At 45.3% G+C, this 18,256-nt stretch overlaps 1 protein-coding gene across 8 annotated transcripts in view; it reads left to right on the top strand.

The window, feature by feature from the left end:
* Window positions 1-17,329, top strand: part of LOC143788328 (uncharacterized) — a 65,644-nt gene extending 48,315 nt beyond the window's left edge. For 3 of the 8 annotated variants that reach the window (XM_077277917.1, XM_077277912.1, XM_077277915.1), the window contains 9 exons: window positions 536-589; window positions 1,847-1,885; window positions 2,623-2,676; window positions 11,779-11,829; window positions 12,969-13,022; window positions 14,903-14,941; window positions 15,501-15,572; window positions 15,671-15,706; window positions 16,203-17,329. In XM_077277917.1, the coding sequence (XP_077134032.1) occupies window positions 536-589; window positions 1,847-1,885; window positions 2,623-2,676; window positions 11,779-11,829; window positions 12,969-13,022; window positions 14,903-14,941; window positions 15,501-15,572; window positions 15,671-15,706; window positions 16,203-17,002 (1,199 nt within the window). In that variant the 3' untranslated portion in view covers window positions 17,003-17,329. The remainder of the gene's footprint in view (window positions 1-535; window positions 590-1,846; window positions 1,886-2,622; window positions 2,677-11,778; window positions 11,830-12,968; window positions 13,023-14,902; window positions 14,942-15,500; window positions 15,573-15,670; window positions 15,707-16,202) is intronic. The other 5 variants (XM_077277914.1, XM_077277916.1, XM_077277909.1 and 2 more) reach the window with 2 other exon arrangements.
* The last annotated feature ends 927 nt before the right edge of the window (window positions 17,330-18,256 follow it).

The raw sequence follows: 18,256 nt of genomic DNA, 5'->3' as shown, positions 1-18,256 counted from the left end.
ATTTATAGGTCTTTTCCAGGAACACAAACAAACACACACAAACAAACACGCGCACACACACACACACACACACACACCTGTGCCAACCTCTGATCCACTGCGAATCCTTGTAATAAAACATACATTTCCTTATAACCATGTATTATTTTTAATAGGAGTGAATAAAGAAAAAAGAAACATAATTTTCTTTGCAAATATGTGATGGTGGCACAACCCCATTAAATAACTGCTGGATGTTACAGTTAATATAGAAAGATCAGAGAGATGAGTTCACGATCCTGTGTTTATCAGAAAAAATCTTCCAAACGTGGTTAAATTTTTTTCAGATATTGGTGTTTTCAGTTGGCGAAAATGAACCTTTGCTAACATTCACCCAATGAACCTGCAATTTCAACAACTAGTGTCTAAAATAGTATTTGAATACAGATTCTCGGCAGAGCAGCCGTTCAAAGCTGCTTCTTCCCAGTGTGCGGATTCTTCAGCTTATAGTTTGTGTTGTTGTATATTCTTATGTTTTCACTTAATTTTTCCGCAGAGGCTACAAAGATACAGAACCCCCCTTCCGAAGCAAGAGTCTCTTATCCTGACGGTATGTGAGTTCTTTTAAGCTTAAAGGGGTTGTCCAGAATTACAGGGAAAAAAACGGCTGCTTTTTTTTTTTTTTAAACATGACCATGCCTGTCCGCAGGTTGTAACTGGTATTGCAGGTAAATGGAGTTTTCTGAGAATAGAAAAAATTAAAGAAATCCTTAAAAAGTATCTGTCATTTTAATTTTATAAATCAATATTATGCATAAAAACAATCAACTTTGTCATGTATCTCATCGGAGAAATCTGCGTCTTTCTCCTCCTGATCTGAGGTCTAAGGGGTAAGGTTTCTCCTTGTGGAGAGTGACCTACCAGTTCTGGCTTGTCAAGGTAAGGAGGCTTATTCTCCATTCAATGCTTCGCACTGACGAGGGCCAACAGCCCGAAACGCCGTGTCTGCGAATTGAGATACTGATTTGGCTTTTATCCTAAGTCCTATTACAAGACTCATTAAAGGGTTGATTGTGACTTGTAGGATCGCTACTTCCAACAGGTGGCGCCATAGAGTTCAAGTCCTTTTTTCTCTGAAGAGGCAATTTACATATACTCCTGATCTGATAATTTCGTTTTAAAGATTTAAAATTTATTGGTAAAATCTTTATTCGGTGAAGACCGATATTTACACTACTGAGATAACAGACGACAGTTGGTGCTGATAAGATTCTATGTATAGGGGAAGTGGGAGGGGCTCTGCCTCTAGCTCCTCCCTCTACATAGAATCTTATCAGCACCATCTGTCCTTACTCAGTAATGTAAAAATATGTCTTCACTGAATAAAGATTTTATCTGTGTGTTTTGAAAATCTTAAACATGAGTGACCAGTCCTGGTGGAGAAAGAGGCAGATTACCCAAAGATCTGATACCAAGTAATATATGTTTTTTTCACATGTACTATTGATTTGTGAAGTCAAATCTAAAACAATGGTTACGCTTTAAATTAGCAAATGACATTTGTTTTATCTAGGGAGGTAATCCCTATAGTACACTAAAATGATCACTGTTATATTGATAGAACCTGTCCTGGAAAGTTAACGGGACAGGAGCCTCTGTGCATGTACAGTCAGAGGCTTTGCTGCTGTGACCTGGAGATTGACAGGACTGTACATGGGGGGGAAAAAGTGGCCATGGTATTCTAATTCTGGACAACCCCTTTAATAATGTTGCATCAACATCTACTGATAAATCTATACTCTAAATCTGTGAGTACTTTGTGTAAATATGTATTTTAAAAAACACATTGTTGTCTTTCATATCACAGATGAAGAAGAAAAGAGAATTGGTTATCAACAGAAAACAGGTACATGGCGAGGACGGCGTGCTTTTCTGTGTGTAATTAATATATATCAGGGTTTATGGGATTAAGAAAATGTTTGAATTTTAAAGAACTTGTATTTTAACTTTTTTTTGTTTTGTTTTTTTCCCAGGAATTTAATTTACAATATTTTTGCTATTTGGTAGAGGATTTTAAAGTAATTTCCACGTCACTTAAATAGATCAAACCTTTGGACTTTTTACTTTGTAGCCATAAAAGATCAGCATCACTTTGCTATTTTACAATTGAAACCGGGCAGCATCAAGGGAATCTGTCACAGTGTTTGCTTCCTAGTCTTAAAGCAGCATAATCTGATTCCAGTGATGGGTCACCTCCTGGGCTGCTTGCTGTAGTTTTGATAAAAATCAGTTTTATCAGCAGGAGATTATCACTAGAGGACTAGTAAACGGTCTGCTGTGTAGTCCTCAGTATTCATGAGCTCTGTATAACCCCGCCCCCACCACTGATTGGCGGCTTTCTCCCTATGCACACAAAGCTGCCAATCCAGTGGTGGGGGCGGGGTTATACGCAGTTTATGAATATGGAGGACTACATGGCAGATGGTTTACTAGTCCTCTAGTGATTTCCTGATGATTCAGATTACTGATGGATCTGCGGCAGATGAACTGCACACAGCGTCTTGCATCTTGTTGTGACAGTGTCATAGTTTTTTTTTTTTTCTATCCATATTCTCCTGTTTTGACTTGTCAATTTATCTGCAGAGACTACAAAGATACAGCCTGTCCTGTCTAAAGCACGTGGTGTTTTTTCTGATGGTATGTGAACTATTTAACATTTATAGGTCTTGTCCATGACCCTACCCCGTGCAGAAACGCAGTGCTGCCTTATACTAAAACATAAATTTCTCTATCGCCTCATTGGGGGACACAGACCATGGGTGTATGCTGCTGCCACTAGGAGGCTGACACTATGCACAAAAAAAGTGGTCTCCTCCCCTGCAGTATACACTCCACCGACTGGCATTATTAGTTAAGCTTAGTGTCAGTAGGAGGTGGACACGGGTCTTTTATTAGACCCATATCTACCTCAATGTGCGTCATTCCCTTTCAGATTTCCAAGAGGGGGATACAGTGTGAACAGTCACAACTGTAATCCCACAATGTGGACTTTGAGAACGGTGTGTACTCCCCGTATCCTCATAGATCCCCACAGCAGGACCAAGACCCCTAACACAGAAGAGTGTTGAGGAGATTCAGACCGGTCCTTGCTCCGTCTCCCACCTACTCGCCCCCCTCCAGAGCTTGTCGGTTGCAGAGACGAGGACGTCTGATGCCTTCCCTGAACTGAGGTACCTCTCTCTCTCCTTTCAGAATTCCATGAGAGCGAGGCTTCCGTAGTAGATGATGGCGTGGGATTTATTAGGTGAGTATTGCATCCAGATTAGGGAATTAACTCTGCACTACCCCCTGGGGTTTTAAGGGATGCCCTGATTTTCTAAAGGGACGCAGAGGTATCCCAGGAGCACTACCTTTTGGTAATGTGCCGCCCTGCTCCTTCTCCTGGCGGCCGGCAGCTATTCCGCGGTCGCCGGCATCTAATTTAGGCCCCGGCTTCTGCCGGGCCTAGTTCCGGCGCCGCGACTCCGCCCACTTCCTTTTTCCTCGGGCGGGTTTTTCTCCCGCCCGACCATCATTCCCCTGGCTAGCTCCGCCAACCGGCGCCATCTTGGTGCTCCTGTTCCGCACGGCTAGCTCCACCTCTCCCTGTGCTGCTGCAGAAGTGTATTTCGGCGCCACGCACGCCTCTCTCCGCCCTTTTCAGCGCACAGTCTGGCGTTCTCATCTACAGTCGCCATCTTCACCGGCTCCCCGGACGACAACGTGTCCCAGGTCTCCTTAACTGGATCGCTGCAGGAGTTTTTTACCTTCTTGCCTGAAGGGCTATCTTCCACTGGGGGACCATCTACAGATGGGCAGCTTCTTCCTTCTGGAAACCGCTTCGTCTGCCGTGAGTAGCTCTCCACTGCAGACTGACACTCTCCTGGCATTTTCCTCAGGGACCCGTTCGTCATGTCTCCCTCTAAGGGAGGTCACTCTCGTCCTCTCACTTCTTCCTCTAATTATTCTGCCTTAGTCAAACACTTTGCGTGTTCGTCTTGTAAATGCAAGCTTCCCTCAGGTCAGTCCTCTCCTCTCTGTCAGGCCTGCAGCAAACCCATTATGCCCACTGCCCAGGATCCACCTGCTACTCCGCTTGAGTGAAGCCTCCACTCCTAGCTGGGCTTCCACTCTGTCACAATCGGTAGAGGATCTAACACTGGTGTCACAGACCCTTGTGTCCATGCTTGATAGATTGCCCCTGCAGACTCCCGCAGTAGCCAGCTGGTCGCAGGAACCTCCATCCGAGCCTCCCATTATAGGCCGCAAAAGATCCAGACAGGAATGCCGGTCTGAGTCCTCTTCCCTTCCCGTTCCATCTCGCCCCACGGTCCTTCTCTGCGATCGGCTTCTCCCCGGTCCTCCTACCCTGAGTCAGGCAAGGCGTTCTCTGATGCGCCTTCCGAGGATAATCTGGAACTGGAGCATGATGGATATGGTTCAGAGTCTCATTGGAGCGATCAATCAGACCTGTGGCATCAAAGATTCTTCTACGGAACCCGCAGATCAGGTGGTTTCGTTTAGACGGTCTAAAACACCTTCCAAGGTTTTCGCTCCTCATCCTGCGTTCGGTCAGCTTCTGACCAGAGAAAGAGAGAATCCGACAAGACGCTTTCAAAGAGGAAAGCGCCTTGGCGTCTTATATCCTTTTTCTCCGGATCTCATCGCCAACTGGACTTCTTCTCCCTCTGTGGATCTGCTAGTTTCTAGACTTTCCACCAATACAGTCCTCCCGCTGTCTGGCGGAGCGTCTCTGAAAGATTCCAACGATAGAATCATAGAATCCTTTGCGAAGTCCGCCTTCGAAGTAGCCGCGTCTACCCTATGCCCAACTTTTGCTTCCACCTGGGTTTCGAAGTCTATATCCGAATGGGCCAAACAACTCCGTCGGGACATTCTGGCCGAATCTACACCAGAAAAGCTGGCGGAACTTGCCACCCAGATTTCCCATACTGGGGAATATTTGGTCTCTGCTTCCCTGGACGCCGCATCTTGTGCCGCTCAGGCGTCCAGTAATGTGGCCATCTGTCGTACCGTTTGCTCAAGGACTGGCAGGCGGATTTGTCATCAAAAAAGTCCCTTACCAGTCTGCCTTTTCAGGGATCTCGTCTCTTCGGTTCCAAGCTGGACCAAATTATTAAGGACGCCACCGGGGGCACAAGCTCCCTTCTTCCTCAGTCCAAACCTCGCCGGCCTCCTCCTAGGCGGCAATATCGGTCCTTTTCGTTGCTTCGCGGCATCAAATTCCTTTTCCCACCAGCAGCAGAGGCCACAGGCACGTTAAGAGAAGAAGACGGTATCCTTTAGACCCACTCCTTCCTGGCATTCTCGCTACTACCAAGGTAGATCCTCCATGTCTAGGACTGGAAGATCCACCTCGGCATGACTCACGGCAAGACCCCAGCGCACCTTCCAAGCTGGGCGGCCGTCTCCTCTTCTTCAGGGACATCTGGGTCACCTCAGTGGAGGACGCATGAGTCAGGGAAGTTGTATCCTCAGGATACTAGATAGAGTTCATTTCACGGCCCCGGGATCGTTTCTTCGAATCCCGCCCTCCAAGAGACCCCGCTCTAGTTCCGGATTTCTTTGCAGCCATTGCTTCCCTCCTAAAATCTGGGGTAATCGTTCCCGTTCCAGAAAAAGAACAGTTCACCGGTTTCTATTCAAACCTGTTTGTGGTACCGAAAAGGGACGGCAAGGTTCGGCCCATTCTGGATCTCAAATAGCTGAACAAGAGGGTTCGTCTGAGACACTTCAAGATGGAATCCCTTCGTTCGGTAATTGCTTCCATGGAGGCTCAAAAATTTCTGTGATCCATAGACATCCAGGACGCCTACCTCCATGTCCCAATATTTTCGGGACATCACAGATTTCTTCGTTTCGCAGTACATCAGGAGCATTTCCAGTTTGTCACCCTGCCGATCGGTCTCACAACCTCTCCCAGGGTTTTCACAAAGATCATGGCAGCACTGATAGCCATCTTGAGGATCAGAGACCTGGTTCTCTTTCCGTACCTCGACGATATACTCATCAAGGCTCCGTCCTTTTCTCAGGCTCACGAGAGTCTGTCCATCGTCCTCGACACCCTATCCCGTTTCGGGTGGCTTGTCAACAGAAGAAGTCCTGCCTCGTTCCCTCTCAGCGCCTCGTATTTCTGGGCATGCTCTACGACACCAGTCAGTCCAGAGTCTTCCTTCCCGAAGAGAAGAGAACCATTCTTCGTCGGGAAGTTCTCTTGCTCCAGGGTCCTCGGCTTCCCTCCTTCCTATCGGCCATGAAGGTTCTGGGGAGGATGGTTGCAACATTGGAAGCGATTCCCTTTGCCCAATTTCACTCAAGACCTCTTCAGCAGGCTATTCTCTCACAGTGGGACAGGTCTGTCTTCTCCCTGGATCGCCTGATTCGGCTTTCGCCCCGGGTCAAAAGGTCCCTCAACTGGTGGCTGACGTCACCTCTCATCTCCCAGTGCAGGTCCTTCCAGTTCACAGGCAGGTGGTGACGACGGACGCCAGCCTTCTTGGCTGGGGTGTGGTATTTCCTCACCTGACGGCTCAGGGTCGTTGGTCGGCGCAGGAGTCATCCCTGCCAATCAATGTCCTCGAGATTCAGGCCATCTTTCTGTCCCTTCTTCACTGGGAAAGGATTCTCAGGGGCCTGCCAATTCGAATCCAGACGGACTATGCCACAGCAGTGGCATGTCAACCACCAGAAGGGGACTCTGAGTTCTCTGGCTTTGGCCGAGGTATCTAAGATCCTCCTTTGGGCAGAGGCAAAGGTTCTGGTGATATCCGTGGTGCATATCCCCGGCGTGGACAATTGGGACGCCGATTTCCTCAGCCGTGAGGGCCTCGCGGCAGGGGAATGGTCCATGCATCAAGATGTTTTCTATCAGATTTGTCTTTGATGGGGGACTCCGGATGTGGACCTCACGGCGTCCTGAATCAACAGGAAGGTCCCTCGGTTCGTCTCCAGGTCCCGTGATCCTCTTGCCGTGGGCGTCGACGCTCTGGCCATTCTTTGGTCGCAGTTCGTGCTCCCCTATCTGTTTCCACCCCTGCCCTTACTTCCCAAGCTGTTGAAAGAGATCAAGGCGGAAGGGGTGCCTGTCATTCCGATCGCCCCGGATTGGCCCAGGAGATCTTGGTTTGCAGAGATCGTCAATCCCCACTTTCCACACTTATAGAAACATACAGGCCATTAACACCCAGAAACTTATGAAGAACTTGCAGTCTTCATTGGCCCCAATCTCCTCCATCTCTTGTCCTGATTCTGCTCTGAAGCATTACAATGAAACCCTGCAAAGTGCCCTGGAAGAAGCTGCACCTCCTATACATAGAACAACTCGGCACAGACGGCGACAACCGTGGCACACGCTGCAAACACATTTCCTGCAGCGGTGCTCCAGGTGCGCCGAACGTCTGTGGAGAAAATCTAATCTGCCCGAAGATTTCATCCATTATAAGTTCATGTTAAAAACATACAACTCTGCCCTTCACCTCTCCAAACAAACCTATTTCAACACCCTCATCACCTCGCTGTCCAATAACCCTAAACGTCTCTTTGACACTTTCCGGTCCCTACTCAACCCAAGAGAGCAGGCCCCAACCACAGATCTCCATGCTGACGATCTGGCCAATTACTTCAAAGAAAAAATTGACCACATTCGACAGGAAATCATTTCCCAATCTCTTCATACCAAGCACTGTCCTCCCTCCCCCACTGCATCTAGTTCACTCTCTGACTTTGAACCAGTTACAGAAGAAGAAGTAAGCAGGCTCCTTGCATCTTCTCGCCCGACCACTTGCACCAGCGACCCCATTCCGTCGCATCTCCTCCAGTCCCTTTCCCCGGCTGTCACCTCTCACCTAACAAAAATATTCAACCTTTCCCTCACTTCCGGTATTTTTCCCTCCTCATTTAAGCATGCCATCATACATCCACTACTTAAAAAGCCCTCCCTCGATCAAAATTGTGCCGCTAATTATAGACCTGTCTCTAATCTTCCCTTCATCTCTAAACTCCTGGAACGCCTGGTCCACTCCCGTCTTACCCGCTATCTCTCAGATAATTCTCTTCTCGACCCTCTTCAATCTGGTTTCCGCTCTTTACACTCTACTGAAACTGCCCTCACTAAAGTCTCTAATGACCTACTAACAGCTAAATCTAATGGTCACTATTCCATGCTAATTCTCTTGGATCTCTCCGCAGCATTCGACACTGTGGATCATCAGCTCCTCCTCACTATGCTCCGCTCCATCGGCCTCAAGGACACCGTTCTCTCTTGGTTCTCCTCCTATCTCTCTGGCCGATCCTTCACTGTTTGTTTTGCTGGTTCCTCCTCCTCTCACCTTCCCCTTACTGTTGGGGTTCCTCAAGGATCAGTCCTAGGCCCCCTCCTCTTCTCTTTGTATACTGCCCCTATTGGACAAACAATCAGTAGATTTGGTTTCCAGTACCATCTCTATGCTGACGACACCCAATTATATACCTCTTCTCCTGTTATCACGCCGACCTTTTTAGAAAACACCAGTGATTGTCTTACCGCTGTCTCTAACATCATGTCCTCCCTCTATCTGAAACTGAACCTGTCAAAAACTGAACTCCTCGTGTTCTCTCCCTCTACTAACCTACCTTTGCCTGACATTGCCATCTCCGTGTGCGGTTCAATCATTACTCCAAAGCAACATGCCTGCTGCCTTGGGGTCATCCTTGATTCCGAGCTTTCATTCACCCCCCACATCCGATCACTGGCTCGCTCTTCTTATCTGCATCTCAAAAACATTTCCAGAATTCGCCCTTTTCTTACTTTCGACTCTGCAAAAACTCTTTCTGTCTCACTTATTCATTCTCGTCTGGACTATTGTAACTCTCTACTAATTGGCCTACCTTTTACCAGACTCTCCTCGCTCCAATCTGTCCTGAATGCTGCTGCCAGGATCATATTCCTCGCCAACCGTTACACCGATGCCTCTACCTTGTGCCAGTCATTACACTGGCTACCCATCCAATCCAGAATCCAGTACAAAACTACTACCCTCATCCACAAAGCACTCCATGGCTCAGCACCACCCTACATCTCCTCTCTGGTCTCAGTCTACCAACCTACCCGTGCCCTCCGCTCTGCTAATGACCTCAGGTTAGCATCCTCAATAATCAGAACCTCCCACTCCCGTCTCCAAGACTTTACACGTGCGGCGCCGATTCTTTGGAATGCACTACCTAGGTTAATACAATTAATCCCCAATCCCCACAGTTTTAAGCGTGCACTAAAAACTCATTTGTTCAGATTGGCCTACCGCCTCAACGCATTAACCTAATTATCCCTGTGTGGCCTATTAATAAAAAACAACAACATAATCACGTTCCTCCATCATGTTCTCATACACTTTATGCAGTTAATAGCCTCTGTGTCTGTACTGTTACATACTTAGGCAGTTAACTGGTTCATGCAGCTTTACATGAACACCCGAGCCTTACACTATGGCTGGTCCAAATAACTAAAGCAATTGTTACCATCCACCTCTCGTGTCTCCCCTTTTCCTCATAGTTTGTAAGCTTGCGAGCAGGGCCCTCATTCCTCCTGGTATCTGTTTTGAACTGTGATTTCTGTTATGCTGTAATGTCTGTTGTCTGTATAAGTCCCCTCTATAAGTTGTAAAGCGCTGCGGAATATGTTGGCGCTATATAAATAAAATTATTATTATTATTATTATTATTATTATTATAATCTTCTTGCGGACGCCCCCTGGTGGCTTCCAGACAGACCCGATCTGCTGTCTCAGGGTCCGATCTGCCACCCGAATTCTCGGTCGCTCACTTTAACGGCGTGGCTGTTGAGACTGCAGTTCTAAGAGCGTCCGGCCTTTCGGATCGGGTGATTCACACTATGATCCAGGCTAGGAAGCCTTCGTCTTCCAGGATCTACTATCGTACCTGGAAGGCTTACTTCCGTTGGTGCGAGTCCAACCACGTTTCACCTATGTCCTTCTCCCTTCCTTCCATTTTGGCCTTCCTTCAGGCAGGACTGGATGCGGACCTTGCCCTTAGTTCCCTAAAGGGCCAGGTTTCTGCGCTCTCCATTCTCTTCCAGAAGACATTATCTTCTCGGCCACAGGTCAAGACCTTCCTTCAGGGAGTAGCCCATGCTGTCCCTCCATACAGGGCTCCTGTGGATTCATGGGATCTTAATCTTGTGCTGGAGGTTCTGAGGGGGTTCCCCCTTTGAGCCTCTCAGGGAGGTCTCCCTGTCAATTCTATCCTGGAAGGTGGCTTTTCTTGTGGCCATCACCTCTATCTGGCGTGTTTCCGAGTTGGCGGCCCTTTCTTGCCGACGTCCTTTCCTGGTTATCCACCAGGACAAGGTGGTCCTGAGGCCTCCGTCTTCCTTCCTTCCTAAGGTGGTTTCCACCTCAACGAGGACATCGTTCTACCTTCCTTTTGTCCAGCTCCGACTCATCCTCTGGAGCGATACTTGAACAAGCTGGACCTCGTCAGGGCGGTGAGGATCTACCTAGCTAGAACAGCCTCTTTCCGGAAGATGGATTCTCTTTTCGTCATTCCTGATGACACGCGTAGAGGCCTGCCGGCTTCCAAGGCTACTATTGCTCGCTGGATCAGAACTGCAATTTTGGAGGCTTACTGGGTTAAGAACAGAGTGCCCCCTCCCGGGATTAAAGCTCACTCTACCCGGGCAGTCGGCGCCTCCTGGTGCACCGCCCTACAGCTTTGCAAAGCGGCAACCTGGTCTTCCATCCACGTTCGCCAAATTTTACAAGGTCCATACCTACACTTCGGCGGACGCCAGCTTAGGGAGAAGGATCTTGCAGGCGGCAGTGGTGAGTCCTCTGACCTGATGGAAGTCTGTTTTTTTTTTTTCCCACCCCAGGGACTGCTTTGAGACGTCCCATGGTTCCTGTGTCCCCCAATGAGGTGATAGAGAAAACAGGATTTTTGGTTGCTTACCATAAAATCTGTTTCTCGGAGCCTTCATTGGGGGACACATGACCTGCCCATATTATTCAGTTTTTGTGGTTCGGTGTTATGACTGTTCTCATGTTTACAGTTTTCATGTTTGTGGTTATATTATTTCAACCTTATTGTTTTTTCTCCTACTGCTTTCTCACTAACTGAAGTTCATAATGCCATTTAGTGGGGTGTACACTGCAGAGGAGGAGCTAACTTTTTTGTGCATAGCGTCAGCCTCCTAGTGGCAGCAGCACACACCCATGGTTCCTGTGTCCCCCAATGAAGGCTCTGAGAAACAGATTTTACAGTAAGCAACCAAAAATCCTGTTATCCTTTTAGCCATGTATTATTTTTAATGGGAACCCCTTTAATAACAACCGCCGGATGTTACAGTTGATACAGAAAGATTACAGATGAGATCTGTAATTGAACGACCTGCATTTATAAGACAAAAATGCCAAATTCTTCCAGATATTGGTGGGCTTTCAGATGCCTAAAATTAACGATTGTTGTTAACGTGCAATTTCAACAACTAGTGTAGAAAATCGTGTTAGAACTCGGATGTTTCCTAGAGCAGCAGTTCAAAGCAGCTTTTAAAAGCGCATGAACTAGCGAGTTAAAACAGCACTTTCTGCATGGTGTTTCAGAGGGAAGGAAATGAAATAAGGGAACACTGCATTACAAACGGGCAGGCAACTCTTTTGTGCGGTTTTATCATATGTGAATTATCTCGGTTGTTACTCAGTAAAACACTGATCTACACAGAATTTTTTTTATTTAATGTATAATTCACAGATCGTGGGAAAGAGCCATACGTCTATCAGCGCTTTCAATCAAAGCCAAGAGGTACTTTGAGAAGTTCATGTGTTGGAATAGAAGCATTTCTTCTAGCTCATGCATCTGTGATTGGTTTTCCCATTATTCTAGTAGTCCTGTACATTGGAGTTTGTCAGTGTGGGGTATGGTGCACTGCTATAGGGGGGCACACCAGTAGGTGCAAAGGAAAAGGTCATTGTTGGCGTCCATTCACAGTGCTGTGACCAGGGCTTTAAAAGGAGGATAAGGCACTGTGGTGAACACTGGGAAGGGCTGCAGCGGTCACAGGTAGGTCATCATTCCTGTGCACCTAGTGGGGAGGAAAAGCCTAGGCTGTGATCACGGTGTGTGCGGGGGACGCAGATCGCTTCATTGGGCGCTGTGTATGGAGGATGTAGCACTGATTCATCGTCGTAATGACCTTGAACTGGAGGTGGTGGAGAAATGGCTTTTATTGAGGTGGTTACACAAAAAGACATTGATCCATCAAGCTCACCCTTTGTCGGTTAATCAGTTTGGAACAAATCAAACCAGACAAGATCACAAACTATGTCTTGCCTGTGGACACATCGTACAAAAAGATCAATCACTGGAGAAAGACATCATGATCGAAAGAATAGAAGGAACAAAGCTAAGAGTTAGACCAGCAACACGATAGCTTGATACAATCAAAGTAATGGCGGAGAAGACCCTGGTGGACCTATCTAGGCTTGCACAAGATTGATGTTCTACAGAGCATTCTTCTGTCAAATCGACATGGAATTACTGAAAGTAATTCCTTTCCCATATTTAATGATGCCGGGATGATCAGCCTGTCCCAATATTATCTATTATTTCATTTTTTTTTTTAGGGGTGAAGGATAGTAAGGGGTTATTATGACGGATCTCTTCCTTTTGAGGCATTTAGTGACAACCTCATGTTACTGAGGGGGGAGATTAGACAGTGCTTGCCTGCAGTTATACATCAGTAATGTCTATCACCCACATTGCTCACTTTTTCTTTCCACTGGGTGATCTAGAAAAGAAGAAACAACATCCAGAAAGAGACAAACCTATATATATTTTTTCTTTTTGCACTGTATGTGTAATATTTGTATGTTAACAGAACCACATAGTTTATTTCCTGTATATATATATTCTTATGTTTTGACTGTCCAATTTATTTGCAGAGACTACAATATTACAACATCACTTTTCTAAAGCAAGCACCTCTTTTTCTGATGGTATGTGAGTTTTTTTTTTTTAAAAGCTTAAGGGGTTGTCCAGAATTACAGAAAATAAGCCTTTGTTTTAAAAAAAAATGACCTTGCCTGTCCGCAGGTTGTACCTCGTATTACTATTAGATGGGTTGTCTGAGAATAGAAAAAGAAATAAATAAAATGTCATTAGGAATAATTCCTTAAAGAGTTATAGCTGTTTTAGGTTTTATTTAATAAATCAATAGTATACTTGCGATGTATTACAAAGTTGCTTGATTTTATCAGTTAAATCTGCTTTTGTCTACTGGACTGACCTCTCGGGGAACGTGCAGACTAGAGTTGAGCGATTATGTTTGGAAATTATCTCAGAATCTGAATTTGCCATATTGGTGCTCTATCCATGCCGAATTTATGTTTCACGATCGTTTCCAAACCTATTAGATCATTTTTACCGCCATTGACTCCAATGGTGTTTGGTGAATATTGCAAATACAATATTCGCCGGCAATCGTAATCCAAACCGAATATTGAAAAATTTGCTCAACTCTAGGGCATACGATCAGTAAACGCTGCGGGTTGGATGCGGCGTACTTGTAATAGTCACTGCACCTGTAGATAAAGTCCCAAAGTTATAATTTCCAAAATGGGGTCACATGAGGGAGGATTCTGCCCTTCTAGTACTTAAGGGGCTCTGTATATGGAGTCTGCAAACTGTTAAATAAAAATCTGCGCTTTAGGAGACAAATACCTCTCCATTCCTCCCGAGTCTCTCCGTATGGCTAAGCAGTACTGTACAGCCACATATGGGGTATTTCTACATTCAGCAGAAATTGTGGGACACATTTTGGTGCCATTTTTACCAATTTCTCCTTATGAAAATGTAAAATCTGTGGCTAAAATCTTCCCAATGGTATCAAATTCTGTGACACCCCTGTGGTGTCAATATTATCACCGCACCCCTAGATAAATTCATTGAGAGGTGTAGTTTGTAAAATGGGGTCACTTATGGGGGGCTCTCCTGGTCTGGCACCTCATGGACTCAAACCATAGAAGCAAAACCTGAACTTCAATATGGCACTTCTGAGCTTTGCACTGTGCCTCAAAAGTAGTTTTCGACCACATATGGGGTATCGGCGTACGTAGGGAAAATTGCACAACAAAATATATGGTGCAATTTCTCCTGTTACCCTTGTAAAAAAAAAAAAATAATAATAAAATTTGGGGCTAAAAAAAATATAGATATTTGTGGAAAATGTGATATTTTTTTTATTTTAGTTTTTGTTGTCAATCCTTATAACTTCCTAACAAAAAAAAATTGTTTAAAAAATTGTGCTGATGTAAAGTAGACATGTGGGAAATGTTATTTATTAACTGTTTTGTGTGACATGACTCTTAATTTAAGGGCACAAAACGTGAAACTTTCAAAATTGTCGCCAAATTTCCAAATTTTTTCACAAATAAACCCAAGTTATATCGGAGAAATTTTACCACTAATGAAGTACAATATGTCACGAAAAAATAGTCTCAGAATCAGTGGGATATGTTGAAGCGTCCCAGAGTTATAACCTCATAAAGTGACAGTGGTCAGAGTTGTAAAATTTGGCCTGGTCATGAAGGTGAAAACAGGCTTGGGAGCGTAAAGGGGTTAATTATCTTTAATTAGTAAATGACATATAGTGCAATCACTATAGTACCATTAATTGATCACCTGTACTAGAAGGCTGACGGGGCAGGAGCCTGTGGACGTGCACTCGGAGGCTTTGCTGCTGTCTCCTGGAGACTGACAGTCTAATTCTGGACAACCCCTTTATTAATGTATCAACGTTTACTGACAAAACAATACACTAAATCTGTGAGTATTGTGTATATAATAAACACTTACATTGTTCTCTTTCACATCATAGATGAAGAAGAAAAGAGAATTGGTTATCAACAGCAAAAAGGTACATGGAGAAGACGACGCGTTTCTGTGTGTAATTAATGTACATCAGGGTTTATGAGATGAAAGAAGCTCTGCCGTTACGTATTTTATGCATTCAATGTGTGTGTACATGCATGTAATGTAGTGAGTGGGGTAATATACTCATCATTGTGTTCTCCGCAGCCCAGCGTGGTGCTTTTCTGCTTCTCAGTGACTGTTGTTATAACGCCTCGTTATAAGGCCACTTCTGGGTCACGTGGGGCGCAGCGTGACCTGGAGAGACTGCAGAGCGGTGACGTCGCTGAGTAGCGGAGCAGAACCGCGCTGAACGCCAGCGAGGGCAGCGGTAGGCGAGTACATTAAACTGCTCACACTACGTTACATGCATCTATACACATTTAATGAGTAAAAACGTAATGACCTTGGCCTTTTTAATTATGGCAGCTCCTTAAATCAGACCTCCCATATCCTTAGAACAGGCCATTAATACCAAAGTCCCATAAAGCCCCTTCATCTAGTAGCTTATAGAAAGGTTACTTTGTTGTCCTCTGCATCCTCTTTCATTTCTGTTTGTTTCTCAGATACCTTTTATCCCAGACATGTTGAAGGCAATAAAATAAACCACTATCCATCAAAAAGTGATAGGAAGGAAGGTAAGGTCCCACTGGTCTGTGTATATGATATATGTAGATATTGTGTGTTATCCATATTCCATAGATATGTGTTCTAAGTCCTGTGTTTCTTTTTACAGTATTTGCTCCCACCAGGCCGTTCATCTGTTTTTCTGGTATGTATGTATGTATGTATTTAATGTGTATACACAGAGATAGTAAACTGATGAATGACTGACTGTTTTGTTTTTCATCTCTAATATGGCATATAGGACTAGAATGTAATGTGTACGGAAAGATCCCTGGGAGATCCCATTAAAAAAGGCAGATCTGATGTTAAAGCTTTCTTTTAGCGTTATGATTACCCTTCCAAATTGGCCATATGCACTTTCCTATGGTCACTGATTATCCGACACCCCCTCTGGTCCCATTGCAGCGAGATAAATCTGGACCTTTGCTATGCGTCTGTATGTAGAGAGATCACACATGTACGGGTCGATATCGAGGGTTTTACGCTAATATTTGCTCTCAAGGTAAATATTGGGGCAAAGTTTTTATCTTAATGAGCGTCTGTGGGATCCCACTTTATAGCCATAAAAATAGAATAGGAATCAGGCATATTGTTTCAATCCGCACCAGATGTCTTAGCTTGTTTTTTTTTTTCTTCTTCAGGAAGATGCATGAAATTCTCACTCCTGGCCCTCCTCATCCTGCTCGTCGGCTCTGCCGCTGTCTTTTACCTCCTACCAGAGTCATTCCAGAAGATTGCCAGTCAGATGAAGTTGATAAGCGAACCACAAGACAAGAAGGATCTCAAGAATGAGTTTGCGATGCTCTCCAGCAATTTCTCCAACCAGACTGAGGAGATGTGGAGAAGAAGTAGGATCATTCTGGAACGCCACGTGCAAAGCTGGAAGGAGATCACCGAGCCGGCTATAATCCTCCTCGCGGGTGCCCTGGATGCAGAAGAAACGCTGCGCTGCCTTGGCACTCGGCTTGCAGATGTCTATTCCTCCTCCCTTGGTGGTGGCTACACGGTGATCTCTGGATCCGACTATGCATCTGGAACTAGTCAAGAGGTTAAAGAACACATCGATGATGGTCTCAGTGCAGGTTTCCAAGGCACATCCCGGGCAGCGGTGCTGCATCGTCTGGAGCTACTGCCCGCCGGGTCCCTGCTGATACTCTACAAATATTGTGACCACGAATCGGCGATGTTCAAGGATGTGGCGCTGCTGCTCACGGTGCTTTTGGATGATGCAACCCTGGAAAAGGACATTTCATTTATGAATCTGGAAGAGAAGGTGAGATCGTTTTTAACCCAAAAATTAATTGACTTAAATGCCAAGGCCTCTCATGACGGGATGGACGAGGACAAGTTTAGCGGAGTCTGGAGCCGCATATCCCATGTAGTCCTTCCCATCTTCCCTGAAAAAAATATCATGGCGAAATGCGCAAAGAAACAGAACTAAAGCATCGAGTAAGCGAGGTGAAGGGTGCAGCATTTGATGTCCTGCCGGGATGCACAGCCGTTGTCGTCCACTTGTGTCCTGTTGAAAAGAAAACCCATCAGATTTAGGTTGTAAATGGTGGAAACGGCCAGGTTTAGCTTCATCGTACTATATGTATATGACGTAAAGGAAATATTGGTGTTTCTGGAGATCACCAGCATTCAAAAAAAAAAAAAAAAAAAAATTGGAATCCCTTCAATCGGACATCAATGGGGACTTATAAAGTTTTCCTGACCCCTCTGGACAGATGCTGATCTCAGCAAATTAAAGCAAAATGTACTTGCCTACAATGAAGGTGGATACTCCTGTTTTTTTTTACTTGTGTAAATAATGTATGCTAGCCCATTTCATCCTCGCCGATCCACACAATATGACCGCTGCATCCAATCACTGGCTTCAGCTTTCTTGTGCCATATACCACTGAGGCCAGTGATCAGCTGCAGCCGGGCAGGCAGGGTATACAGGCCAGGATGGCTGCAGCCCTTGTTTGTGAACATAGTGCTGGGATGACATGGGTGACACATATTCTGGATTTTAGCTATATTGTTGCCTGTGTGCAGCTTTATAGTCAGCTCAGAAACCCCCCTGTAGCATAGCGTCACACGTGTATTTGGTGTGTTTTTTCCACTCAGATTTGCAGGCAGAAAATCCACAAAGTAGTAAAGTATCAGATAAGCAGATGAGATCTCAACAAATCTTAGCAATGAGTGGAAACTGATTCATGTGCAGCAAAATCCGCATGAAAGGTGCATATTGTGCTGCAGATACTATGGAAATAGCAGCAGCAAATACACCACGTATAACCGTAAAAAGACGCACAGTCTGCACTGGAGCTGGAGAAGTGACAGGACGGAATCTGTATTGAAAAATGGTTTCACTTTACATTTTATATGTATTAAATTAAAATAATTAAGTTAAAATAAAAAAAAGTTTTAAGTTTGATAAAATTCTGGCTGCCTAGTTGCCGGCTAACATACATTCGGTGTATAAATGTATACAGCACGTTCCCCAGGGATAGGCGACAGCCAGAGATTTGTCTTTTCTGTCTAGGTCCATATAACAGATATGGAGCTCTGTTCTGGAAATACAATGGAGGGCGTATGACGTCCATGGACCCTTGTCTTATGAGTTTATCATGACTGGTGATCGTACGAGGAGCTAATGGCCACTTTAGGCTACTGCGTCCTGCTAATATCTAATGTGAGACTCTTCTCG

Source organism: Ranitomeya variabilis, chromosome 8, assembly GCF_051348905.1.
Source record: "Ranitomeya variabilis isolate aRanVar5 chromosome 8, aRanVar5.hap1, whole genome shotgun sequence".
Taxonomy (NCBI): Eukaryota; Metazoa; Chordata; class Amphibia; order Anura; family Dendrobatidae; genus Ranitomeya; species Ranitomeya variabilis.
The sequence above is the reverse complement of the archived record's forward strand: the minus strand, read 5'-3'. Positions and strand labels throughout refer to the sequence as shown.